Below are 12,767 nucleotides of genomic sequence, written 5' to 3' on the forward strand. Positions count from 1 at the left end.
ACATCAAGATTATCCTGATCCAGATCTTTGCCATTATGCCCCTGCAGTGGGCCCATTGCAGCTGGGTGGACCCCGCTTCCTGAAAGCTTGCTACTGTCCTAGGCAAACTGTTCGCTCCTTGCTGGATGAACCACAACAGTAATGGTCTGGCAAACCACCATCACTAGAGTCACTAGCTGACTTGCCAAGGCCAAATTAGCAGTAGTTCAGAGTCACTGGCTTCTAGGCAATTTTAATCTGCTTCTGGACTGGTATGGCCTCCGTCATCCTCCTGCCCTGGAGCTCATAGGCCACAGTCAGCTTGTCACACAGGTACAGGGATGTAGTGACCATCTCTCAAAAATCCATTCTGTTACAACCCTGCCTCCCTGCATACTCACTATCAGGAGTCAGGGCAGAAAAGCAGGAATGCAAGCTGGCCCTGGTTGTCTGTGTGGGAACTGTCTGTCTGAGTGCCCTCAGTTGTCCCATTGTTTGGTTGTAGCTGCTACATACAAGCGGTAGTCTGTGTAGTGCTCTGTGGGCTCTTAATGAAGAGCCCACAGAGCCCACTACTTCTTCTGTTTAGTCAGTGTTCTTGTTTCCTTGTGTCCCTGATCCTTGATGCCCTGTTCTCTAACCTGGCTCCCTTTTTCCTGTGTAAGCCTGACTCCTTCGCCCCACTCCTGCCTAGACTCAGCGGCCGTATCCAAATGAGTGCAAACACATCTGCAGCACCACATACCACACATTTAGATGCTCTCTGTGATGCAAAAGCACACTGCCTGTGCATGCACTGCTCTTTTTTTCCCCCCAGGTATCTAGCAGGTAAAAAAACCTGTGGGGAAAAGAATGCGGAGCAGCACATACATGGGCTGCGCACACCACTCAAAAGCAGAGCTGGGCTGCCTGGAGCCACACTGTGGCCGCCAGCCAGGCTCCGCATGGTAGAATCGCCGCTGCTGCAGCCCCAGGAGGCCCTCAGGTAAGGCTGCTAGGGCCAGCCCAGTGCTGGCCCCAGCCTCCCATACCCCCTCTGGGGTAACCTGTCATGTGCCAAAGTGCATGTAGCATAGGTGTTTCCTGGGGACAAGTAGCATTTGTCCCTGGAGAACCAAACGTCCACGCTTGTAGCCTAAGGCATCTCAAGGACCTTCTCACTAGGCCGTTGTTTAGGTTGCCTGCAAGTTTTCTTTTTCTTGCAGCTTCCTGGCCCAGAAGGTCCAATTCAGCTTCATGAAAGGAATGCTGGACCCAAATCTTCACAGATATCTAAGCACCTGACTCCCTTCAATATCACTGGGAATTAAGACACCAATTAGTGATGTTCCCTCTGCCTGAAGAAAGGTGTTTGTACCTGAAAGCTTGCCAAAAAAAGTTTTTCCAAATATTTTAGCTGATCTAATAAGATATCAGATTTACCCAAAGAACCTTGTCTGCAATTAGATACCAAAATATTTAAGTCTGGGATTCTGACTAACTCTGCCCACAACAGGTCCAGATAACTGTGTGGTGAAAGTGCTGGTAGCCACCTGTGTCCTGTTTATAGAAACACTCCCAGGTGGAGCAGGGCTAGGGTTAGAACAATGTGAAGCAGAAAAATACCAATGTGACCAAGGCCTCCAGTTTCCCTGATTTATGCACTGCTGTCTCCACTCCTGCATCCTGTCCTCAGAGCAGCAAGCCCCAATACAAACTGTTTCAAGCTATAGTGAAAGCTAGGCAATGTTGGGATGCTGTCCCAGCAGTTCAGGCTGATGTTGAAATTGCTTTGATTTTTGAATACCTGTATCCCTTTTTACTAAAAGTCTTTTAGCACTTGCCTTCCAGTTCAGGAACAATGGTTATCTATTAAATCTTAATGGGAAGCTATTAAGAGGGAAAGCTTGGGAGAACCAGTTCTCTCCCAAGTGCCTTGGAGGGCTTGAAGAGTAAACAAGGAAGCTAAGAGTTTGATAGGAGAACAAATAAATATTTTTAGCTTGCTCAAAAAAGGCTTGGGGCAAGACAGAGGACACCTTGGCAAGGAAAGGGGAACTGACACAGCAGAGGAACCTGCCCTAGGACTTGGGAACCAGCCATTTTCAGCAATCTGTGGTTCAGAAGCCAGCTGCAGAGAAAATACCAGAATCACTCTAAGGCAGTGGTCTCTAAAGTGGGGTGTGCAAGATGATCCATTGGGGTGCAGGAAGAAAATATTATAACTTCTATTTATACTTATATTTATATAAATATACATATATTGGGGGTGCGTGCTCAAAAATTTTTTATTGATAGGGGTGTGTGATCAGAAAAGTTTGGAGACCACTGCTCTAAGGGACCTGATCCAAGCCTTAAGGAGCACTTAGTGTAGAGAAAGCTAAAACAAGGAGCCAAATGCTGGATTTATTATTTTGGTCTAGCTAGGGGTTGGTTAGCAGGAACACAGAAATACCAGTCAATATTCCAGGTAGTACATCAGAACAAGTAAATGCAAGAAAAAGTACAAAGTGTCATCATGTGGCTCTAAGCCAAACACAGAATTCAAACACATCCCAGTTTTGCAATACCCATCACTTGCACTGCAAGAAATAAAAGCATTAAATATTACAAATTTCAGTGAGAAAATTACAAGTAAGTTTGGTAGCTTGAAACATACAAAATATTAAAGTGGCCAATTTAAAGCAGGCTACTTCACAGTACAAGGCCAAAAAAAGTTCTATAAATTTTTATCACTTACTAGGATTACTTCCTATAGCATGCAAGGCCCAGATAGCATATATTTCAGCATGCTAACGATAAGGCTTTAATTCTCTTTAACTGCATCCGTTGATTCTATTTGCTACCTTGCAAGAAAACTGATTTGCTCTTTTCTTCTTCTGCAATGAGATCCTCAAATAACTCTGAAGAGCCAAATCCCATTCTGATATCCACTTCCTTCACAGATAGGAAGTGGAGCCTCCAAACCAAAAAAGACCTTTTTCCAGAGTGGCTGCTCTACAAACTAGATTTCTTGGTTAGTTGGATTCATGAAGTTCAGTTCTGTTGCCTGAAATGTTGTACCTGACCTCAGATATAACATTCAAAACTGGCTTTATCTGTGCTTATAAATAGATGCAATTACCTTTTATTTCTTGAGACACAGTAGCATTGAAGTCAGGTCTGCACCAGGATAGCTTTGCTAGGATAGCCATACCAACAAGCCATCCTATGGAGATGCAATTTATGCTAGCAACAATATTTTTGCTGAGATGGTTATTCCAACTTTCAGAAAGCAAAACAAGCTCCAGTACCAAAATACTTTTCTGACACTATAGGCTGGGCTGGCTCTTAAATCTTTGCTGTTATAGAGATGTTGGCAGGAGCAGGGGTAAAGGGGAAGGGAAACAGCCTTCCACATCTAGCTAAAATACGTATATTGACAAAGCCTGTGTGCAGGTTTGCCCAGAGTGCCCCAAAATTCTCCTTGTACCCCAGGAGTCCTTCCTTGTAAGCTGCTCCTCTTCCCTTTCGAGGCCCAACTCATCATGAAGAGGGCTACATGATGCTTCCCATGCCAAGACAATCACATGTAGCCACAGAACCTTTTCTGGAAGAACATTCTGTTTCTTGTGGGGGAGGAAGGGGGAGGAATCCTGGGAAGCTGTCCTTATGACTGTGCTGGGTAAAACCTGGGCTCCCTTGCCAAGTTTGCTTCCAGGACTTGTTGTGCTAAGAAGCAGATGTTTTGAGAATTAGAATAAGGACCTTTTGCTCCTTCTCAATTTATAATGACCACATCCAAACAATGAAGTCCATCCTGGCCACTTCTTGCAGAAAGGATGGCACCAAAGGAAGGGGAGTTAAGGGCTTTTGCACCACTGGTAAGACCCACATTTGAAATGGTTGGAGCCCAAGCATAGATAAGTCACCTGTGGCTACCAGCATGTAGCATCCTATCTATCTGCTCTAACAAAGTTCGAGTTGAACACAAATGGTGGTCCCTTGTCTTGATTAAGACGTTTAAGACAACCTTGACATCACAGGGCCACTGCAGTAAAGGATAAACCAGGGGTGTCAAGCATGGACAGGATTTGGCCTGCAAAACCATTCCAGATGGCCCACTTGTAGTCTGGTGAGCTACCAGAAATTTGGGGCACGGCCCACCACAGAATCCCAAGTCCCTGGGCCTCAACAGTCATGTCCATCACTGAGAAAGGGGAAAGTGAGGCCTATACCGATACAGTCCTTGCTTGCCCTACTGTCACCCAAACCCTGACGTATGCTGCTGATCCAGGACCAGACCCACCACAGCTGCTTCTGGCTCCATGGATCCAGCCTAGGAGGAGCTCCCCCATGACCCAGACCTAGCCCAGGACCCAGGGTGAGTTTGACTCAACTAACACAAAGGAAAGTCTTCAAACATACAACTCTTGGGCTCCAACACAGATGTCAAGCACTGCACCAAATGGAGAACTGAGGCAGGAAAAGCCCCAAACAACAGAGCACCCAGCTTGGCTATACTTTTGTGATCCTAAAACTAAGGAAAATGGCTAACTAGGTAAATACCTAAATCCACTGTTAACATAATGCTTGCAACCACTCTAGGGAGGCAAGTGAAAAAGCCTGTATGGATCAAGAATTACAGCTCCAAGGACAGAATGATTCCTCACACATGCCAATTTTTGCTACATGTGGAGGATTTCTCTTCAAGTTGGAAAATTCCATGGGACAGTCTTGGAGGTGCTGGAGCACTCTGAAACCCAGGGTGAAAGGGATATGCTCCCAGGCCATGGCTAGGCTGCTTGGTTTGGAACACTGAGACAGCTATTTTTGCCCTAACCCTCAAGCAAAGATTGTAATGTCGCCCCTTTGTCAAGATGGAGGAGTTCACTTCTTTCACAAAGGGAAGACGACCTTGAGGCCTGGGGATATTTTGATACCTGTTAGATCTCTGAATAAGAGGGTGGTCTGCAATTCTTACTTTTGAGCCAGGAAAAAGGTCTTTGCCAATAATATTCCTTTGTTCCTCCACCTCCACCCCCACCCCAACCAGATTTTAGTGTGAATGCAAAGAACTTCTCTCTGCCAGGGCAGTATATGATATATGATCTTTCCCTACCTCCATTCTTCTGAAAGCAGATATCCAATTCATAGCACCTAAATCTAAGGAGCATCTTAAAAAAAAACAAACCAAAAAACCCCCTCTCTTTTATTTGTGGAACTATTTCAAACTTGACACTTTTTTTTAAACTGAAGTCCCATAATTAACACAACAGGCTATGTGATGCACAGAGGAAGGTTATATTGAATTCAACCGTTGGTGCAGAGAGTCAAAAACTTCACCTCCTTTTCGTTCCCCCATAGCCTGGAAAACAAATAGAAAAAAAAAGTCTTAAATAGTCTTGGTTTTGAAGGTAGCTTTCCATTTTTACGCACTGGTAACAGAGCCTGGCTAAGCACGTTCATAGATTAGTGTAATAACGCACTGACATTGGAAAGACTTCTGCCTAGGAAAATCAGACTGACTCTTTTTTGGGAAGTGTTTAGTGAGCACACATCATTACCAAGAGAGGTATAAGCCCTAACAAAGACAAATAAACTTTGAAGATTGTTGCAATATGTACAGTGAAGACAGGCTCATGCTCACTGTTGGCCCAAGGAGAAGCTCTACACTCAAGCAGACTGTTTACCTTCCAGGGCAGGGATCATCTCTTGAGCACAAGCATAAACAGATCTCAGGGGTTGGGGCACTAGTTTAATATGTTTCTTAATAAATCATCTCTTGGCCTTGCCCTGATCAGTGGGTAATAACACAGAAAATAGTTTTAGCAACAGTCAATGCCAAGTCCCAATCAAGGAGGTTTAAAAGAAAGACCTGCAGTGGTCTGGAATGGAAAAGCTTATCTACAAAGGAGATGACTGACCCAGCGACATCTTGACTCTCCTTTTCAAAAATGGAAATATAACTTTGGTTATGAAATGCTGAAAACATCCGACCTACGCTACAAACTGATACCATGTTGTAACTAGCCCAAATTTATTGTGCATATGGGGCTCTAAAAAGGAAAAATTACTGTTCTGCAGGCCAGACCATTAGGTAGTCCTGCAGAGCCTCGTTTCAGACAATACAGAGGTTGGATAGAAGGGTGTGAATAAAGAAAGGAGTCAGAAACTGACTTCTTTGGATAGTATAGAATTCAGCAGCTTCATGCACTGATCACCATCTAATATGTCTATAGTGAGTGAGTGAAAAAGGAACAGTATATATTCACTTAATCATCACAGTCACACAAAGAGCAGAGCAAGAATTACACAAAAATGCAGGTGAACTCTAATGAACTTCTACTATAGTAGTCATCAATCTAAAGCTCAATGAAAGCCCACTAAGTCTTCCCAGTGATTTAGGTGGGCTTTAGGTCAGCCCCCAATCTCTTGAGCAGCAGGAAGAAAAAAAACCTGAAGAAAATACTTACCAGATGCAGTTCTTGTCCCTGAACTACCAGGCTGTGTGGAGTTGCATGAATTCCCCCACGTGGGAGGTGCAGCTGTGGGACCAGTCCATGAACTGAAATGTGGAAAATATGAGCGTGATTGTCCTCTGCCAAAAAAAACACAGGGTAGGAGTTAATTATTTTTTTGAGAGAGGGGTCATTGTTTATGCAATGAAGTCTCTTTAAAAAGAAAAAGTTGATTGGGAAGGTGCAAATACACACCTTTTATCATTTTAAAGCCAGAAAGCTTAGAAAAATTCAAAGAAGAATATTGTCTATTAAATTTTGTGAAAATAAATGTTACTTGTGAGAATTCTATATATTTTTTTTAATCACAATCACACAAAATGTACAAACTACAAGCTTCTGGATTTAAGCCAAATCTTTAAGTCCTGCAAGGGCAAGTTCTCTCTGTTTGAAATATCTTTTTTTTGTGCGCTGTCAGAGATGGAAGACTGAACTAGAGACATCACCACCTGGTTCTCTTCAGGCTTTTCCTGTATTATGCAATGCATCTTCAAGCCAATTTCAGAAAATGTGACTGACTGCAATACAGTTGTTATGTGAATTTTATTTAGTGTTTCTGAACTTTTGACCCATCTCAGTTCAATTTACTCTTTATTTATTTGCAGGAAATGTGTGCTTTTTGCAAATTCATCACTTGTTAAGTTATACTTGCCACAGGTTTCTTCTTACTTGCTAAGATATAAGGAAAAGGTGGCATTGGAACCAAGTTACCAGGGCATTTGCGGACATCAGCATTCTTGAGCCATATGGTTTCAAAAGCCAAAATCAATTTTAGGCCAAAATTTTCAGATACAGGAAGCTAAAGTCCTCATTTAAGATCAGTCTAAATGTTCCAACATTCTGAGCATCAAAGTCCCACTGAGGTGAACCATACACCAAGCAAATTGTTTATAGAACCTATTTAAATCAATTTAAGGTGGTACTGAACTAAAAAAAGCTTTAAAGAAATTGTGTGAGAAACATTCCTATGAAGCAATAATACATTTTTAACAGGGTGCTGTCTTAGTTATGTTAAAACAAAAGCTCTTCTGAAGTGACTGCAAATGTTTCCATATTTCTTCCTACTGATGAAGTCAGTTGACTGGGCATTCAGTCAGACCTGCCACCTTTGCTGTTTTTAACTGTTAGCCCGAGAGCCAAGACAGCAAGCTGGATTCTTTGTCTTCTTGCACAGCAGATGTCAAGGATCCCAAACTAGTTTTTCTTGCAGAACTGCTAGCTTAAAGACATGTTTTTCCTCAGGTCAATATAGGCTGATGTGTCATTACATGCCCATTAGTGTCATAGAGTATTTCTACGTATCTTATGCTTTCATCTGTTCATAGCCTAATTTTTGTTCCTTAAATAGCATGCAAATACAAACCTGCTGTAGGAATGGAGCAATATAATACTTGACTTAATTGCAGGTAGTACAGTAGCTTGGTAAATGAAGCGCTTCTCTGCAAGAGCAGTTTTAGTTTTTCAAGTTCTCTGAGGAGCTACACAAATGAGCCCCCCAAGGTCTGGAACAGTCTGCCAGCGGAGGTGGTTCAAGCACCTACATTGAACACCTTCAAGAGTAAACTGGATCCTTATCTTGCTGGGATCCTATGACCCCAGCTGACTTCCTGCCCTTGAGGGGGGGGGTGTTGCTGGACTCAATGATCTTTTGAGGTCCCTTCCAGTCCTAATGTCTATGAAATCTATGAAATCTTCTCAATATGTGCTGCAATGGCAACTGTTGTTATTCTTAGAAAATCATTTGGAAAGATTTGCAAAATGTTTATTAAACAAGCATTTTAAATATAAATGGCAAATACTGGCACAACTCCTTACATGTTTTTTCCTGCAGTACATCTCAGATTCTTGCCTACTGTTACTTTTATAGTTCTTCCAAGACCATGTCTCTTGGAAGATACCTAATGGCAGGTGGAGAGGCAAGACTGACCTGTGTATCAGAACCCCATGTTTGGCTTCGCAGAGTGCTTCAAAATGTTGATGTCACAACCAAGAAACAGCTATCTTAAAAGACTTTAAGTGGGGTAAAAATTAAGAAAAAAAGGGCTAACAAATATGTAAACTCTCTCTGTGCTGAATGTCTCCACACATGCATAAGGCTATTTTAGCTTGTCAATTTGCAACTCATCTATCAGACTCCAAAGTATGTATTTAATTAAAAATAGAGCAGAGTTGAAAAGAACCCTTTAAAAAAAGCTCCCAGTCTACTGAAGTTGCAACTGTGTGCAGATTTTACAGTGTGGCTGATGCACAGTCCTGCAAACTCAAATTCAGAAGCAACATGGCCATTTTATGGCCCTGAAAATTACAAATCAGAAGGAAAGAGTGGTGTAGGAAGACTGGGGTTATCAGCACTGTGCTTACCTCTGACTGCCAGCCAAGTATCCCAGTAGGCCGCCTGTTCCTAATCCAGTCCAAAACCCTGCTCCTGAGTTGGCCTGATAACCGGAACCACCACTGAAGCCACCAGCTCCTTAATTCAAATAGCAAATGAAAAACACATCAGCTTTCAAGTCAGCAGCACTTCACCTTTGAAGAAGCCCACAGATTACTGAATGATTCTCAGAGAGGAGGAATTACAGACCTGGTTCCTGCCGATATCAGCAAGATCAAACCTTATTTGAAGGTCTTTGGGCAGGTGTTCCTGCTCTGGAAAGAGACTGCATAAAAAGACCAGCATCTAATGTTTGTTGATGTGGCTATTATTGAGGTAGAGACTACAGAAGTCATGATTTTTCTCCCTCATTGTCCAAGGCAGCTATAGAAGAATGCAACAAAAGATCTTTGGGAAGGGCATTTTCTTTCAGTCAGAACAGGCAAGACAGAGAAAGGGCAGAAAGAGAAATGGACTTCCCAAGGTCACACAGAGGTCAGTGGTAGAGCCAAACAAAAAAAAACAAGAAAAATCCCAGCTCAGTGACCATGCCCGTAAGGCCTACTACCCAGAGCCATCAGGTGATGCTGTGCCCTGGAGTCACAGGGGATTCTCAGCAGTATTTGCTCACTTTAACAACCACTCCCATTAGTTTTATTTCAGTGAGGGCTATCAACAGAATTGTTAAATAAGATTAGATTGTAGAGTCTTATGCATGACTCATCTTCCTTGACCTAAATTCTTCACTGAAACTGTAGTGTTATTAAGAAAGCCATTTTTCAAAGAGTGTCTTACATTCAAAAGTTCGTCTAACTTCATCTGAACTACAATAAAAGGTATCACTCTAAGAAATCCTTTCCTCTGGCATAATTTCTTGACCATCACAGCTACAACATCATTCTTACATTATCATTCAGGAAAGCACTATTTTAAAATCTGAACAGAGCACTTTTGATCTGGACTTAGAGATAATATGTGATAAAAATATTATAATGAGGTCCCAAAGTCGCATTTCAGAGTAGAATTGCTCTTTAAAATACCTGGACTCTGGATCATGTAGTTCAAACTTAAAGGAGAGAGAGATATGAAACCAAGAACACAAACTTGAACTCTAAAGACATTTTACAGTCCCTAAAATAGACAGTGATTGGGGTTGGAGTCCCCAGCTCACCTTATGTGTGCCAAATCTAAACTAACCTGGCTGAAACTTTACACGCAGAACACTATGTCATGGTAGGAAGCATTTTTGAAAGCATGGGGAAATTAGCCAAAGCATTTGAGGGCAACAGTTAAAAAAGTGCTTCAAGAATAATATCTTTGAACTGGCATCTGAAAAGGTAAACATTCAATACACTGCTGAAGTTCCTCACCCTGCACAGTCAGATATTCAAGAATTTCCACTCCTACAGACCAGGGGTAAGTTCAGAATGCTAAATGCATTACAAGCTTGGCATTGGAACCAAGTTACCAGGGCAAAGTATTAGTGAGTTAGTGTGACTCCAAAAAGTTACTCTTCTGTCCTCCCCAATATTTCCAAAAGCCTGGGAAGAAGAGCTGATACTATGAAAACAGAGTATAAGCCTCCCCCAAAATATACAGCCTGCCCCATATAACCAAACCTACTCTTGACCAAGTAAACAAAGACAGTCCCATCCTACAGGGTGGCCTTCTACGACCAGGTCACCAAATCTTTAGATGCAGAGGTAGCAGTGGATGTAGTCTTTCTGGCCTTTCGGAAGGCCTTTGACACTGTTTCTCACCCTGTTCTCATTAAGAAACTGGGGGACTGTGGTGTCAACACCCACACATATAAGGGGAGGTTTTCAAAGACACAAAAGGCATATAGCACACAGTTTCCCTAAGTCAGTGGATGTTAAGTATCAAGATCCCATTCAGACTTCCAAAATCTCATCCTGAAGAGTACAGTGGAAGTTGGTTGTAACCTAGCAATGGTGACACCATTTTGTTTTTCAATCAACTCCCACCCCTTTTTTATGCAGTCCCCCCCATTGATTTTTAATACCAGAGCTGGCTTAGGACCACACCTGTGAAACTGGACTTAAAACCAGGAGGAGGCGGGGCCTGGTAATTCTGTCCAGAAGGCCTAAAGTATCCATCGCCATCAGAGAAATCTTGTTGAGGCTGTGGGTTACTGAGGAACAGCTTGTAGACTCCGTAAGCAAGGACCAGCAGTACTATTATTATAATCATTCCAGTACTAGAATCAGAGGAATCTCCAGGCTTAACTTTACTTGAGTGATAATAGTTGGAACTAGAGCTTCCACCAAAGTTCTTCATTTTCCTTTCACCTTCTTCTGTTAGCTCTAACCTGTACTCCAAACCACAGGATCCCTTTAAGATGTAGGGGTCATCTGGATAATCATAGCCTTCACAGCTCACTTCAGTTCTTCCAAACCGATAAGAAATGTCCAAGTCTGCCTTACACTCCCACTAAAAGAAGCAAGATAAAACCCAAAAAAGTAATCATTTCCTGGATGAAAGCAGCTCTTTGTTTGCTTTCCTATATATGTAGCAAGATAAAATTAAGTAGCAATAAAGAGCCAGTAAGCTAAGACACCCAAACATTAGTACCTGAAATTTAGTTACTCAGTTTTACAAACCTTAAACCCAGTGGCTACTGAACATATAAAGAGTAAAGTAATTTAAGCTCTAAAATAATTTATGTAGTAGGTTTTTCCCCAAACATTCAATGTTTAGAAATGTTTTACCAAAACTGTCAGGTGATACAAAACAGCTGTTATGTTTTTCACCTGAAAGACCTGAAACTTATGACTTATTTTCAGAAGAAGTTGCATTCTCACCTCCTGGTGCTCACATGCCAGGCTGCAGCTCTACCCCACCACCGTAGCCTGGCTGCCATGGCTCCCCTCAAGCCGCCTGTGCTGCCCTCCATTCCACCTCTCCTCTAGGGTAGAGCCATGGCCTGGCACACAAGAAGCTGGTGGAGGGAAGAAGTGAGAGACGTGTGGCCTCCAAATTATTGGTCCATTACTCCTCACTGCTGGTGGTGCAGCTGTCCTGGGAGCAGCAGCAACAAGTCTTGCCACCTAGCTCCACCCTCCCCCACAAGGTCCCACCTGTTGGGCTACAGATGCAGCTTCTGCCTGTGCCAGTCTGGCCAATGTGCAGCCCCGTGCCCTGAGCCCAAATCTGGGGGTGTGTGATCCCCCAAACCTCCTTGCTCCAACTATGCACCCCCCCCACAATAGACTTACCTCTGGGGAGCTGCAGGAGCTGCTCTCTACCATGCTGCCTAGCTGCCATGTGCATGTGTGCACATAAACATCCATGTGGTGCCTTCTGCCCGTGATTGCCCTCCTACCGCTTCCCCCAGCTCCTTGCAAGCTGGAACTCTGCCAGCTTGCAAGGGGAAACCCATGGTTTCCTACATTTTTCTCTTTTAAAAGAGAAAATCCATATTTTTTCATGGAAAATGGAAAACCCAAATCCCTGCTTATGAGGAAAGGCTGAACTAGGATTATGTAGTCTAGAGAAGAGAAGGCAGGTGGACGGGGAACTGACAACAGTTTTCAAATACCTGAAGAGTATACCATCTTCAAAAAGGGAAGAAAGAGGACCCGGGGAACTATAGGCCAGTTAGTCTTACCTCGATCCTGGGTAAGCTTTTTGAGAGAATTATTTTGGCACATGTCCATGAGGGGCCAGCAGGGGAGGTTATGCTTAGGGGCAACCAACACAGGTTCATTACACAGTCAATTGGGTCGCCAACTGGCTGGAGGGCTGCACCCAGCGAGTGGTGGTGGACAGGTCATTTTCGACCTGGAGGGATGTGCGCAGTGGGGTCCCCCAGGGCTTGGTCCTTGGGCCCATACTGTTCAAATTTGCTGATGACACTAAGATGTGGGGGGATGTGGGCATGCTAGAAGGGAGGAATAGGCTGGAATCGGACCTAGACA

At 43.2% G+C, this 12,767-nt stretch overlaps 1 protein-coding gene across 1 annotated transcript in view; it reads right to left on the reverse strand.

Moving 5' to 3' along the window:
• Positions 1 to 2,522: 2,522 nt before the first annotated feature.
• The window catches only part of SARAF (store-operated calcium entry associated regulatory factor), a 16,232-nt gene continuing 5,987 nt past the window's right edge, over positions 2,523 to 12,767 (reverse strand). The window contains exons 3-6 of the mRNA XM_019534232.1: positions 10,875 to 11,280; positions 8,820 to 8,928; positions 6,414 to 6,538; positions 2,523 to 5,305 (exon numbers count right to left, since the gene is read on the reverse strand). Of these exons, the coding sequence (XP_019389777.1) occupies positions 5,280 to 5,305; positions 6,414 to 6,538; positions 8,820 to 8,928; positions 10,875 to 11,280 (666 nt within the window). The 3' untranslated portion in view covers positions 2,523 to 5,279. The remainder of the gene's footprint in view (positions 5,306 to 6,413; positions 6,539 to 8,819; positions 8,929 to 10,874; positions 11,281 to 12,767) is intronic.

Source organism: Crocodylus porosus, unplaced genomic scaffold (assembly GCF_001723895.1).
Source record: "Crocodylus porosus isolate Cpor-Errol unplaced genomic scaffold, CroPor_comp1, whole genome shotgun sequence".
Lineage (NCBI taxonomy): Eukaryota > Metazoa > Chordata > Crocodylia > Crocodylidae > Crocodylus > Crocodylus porosus.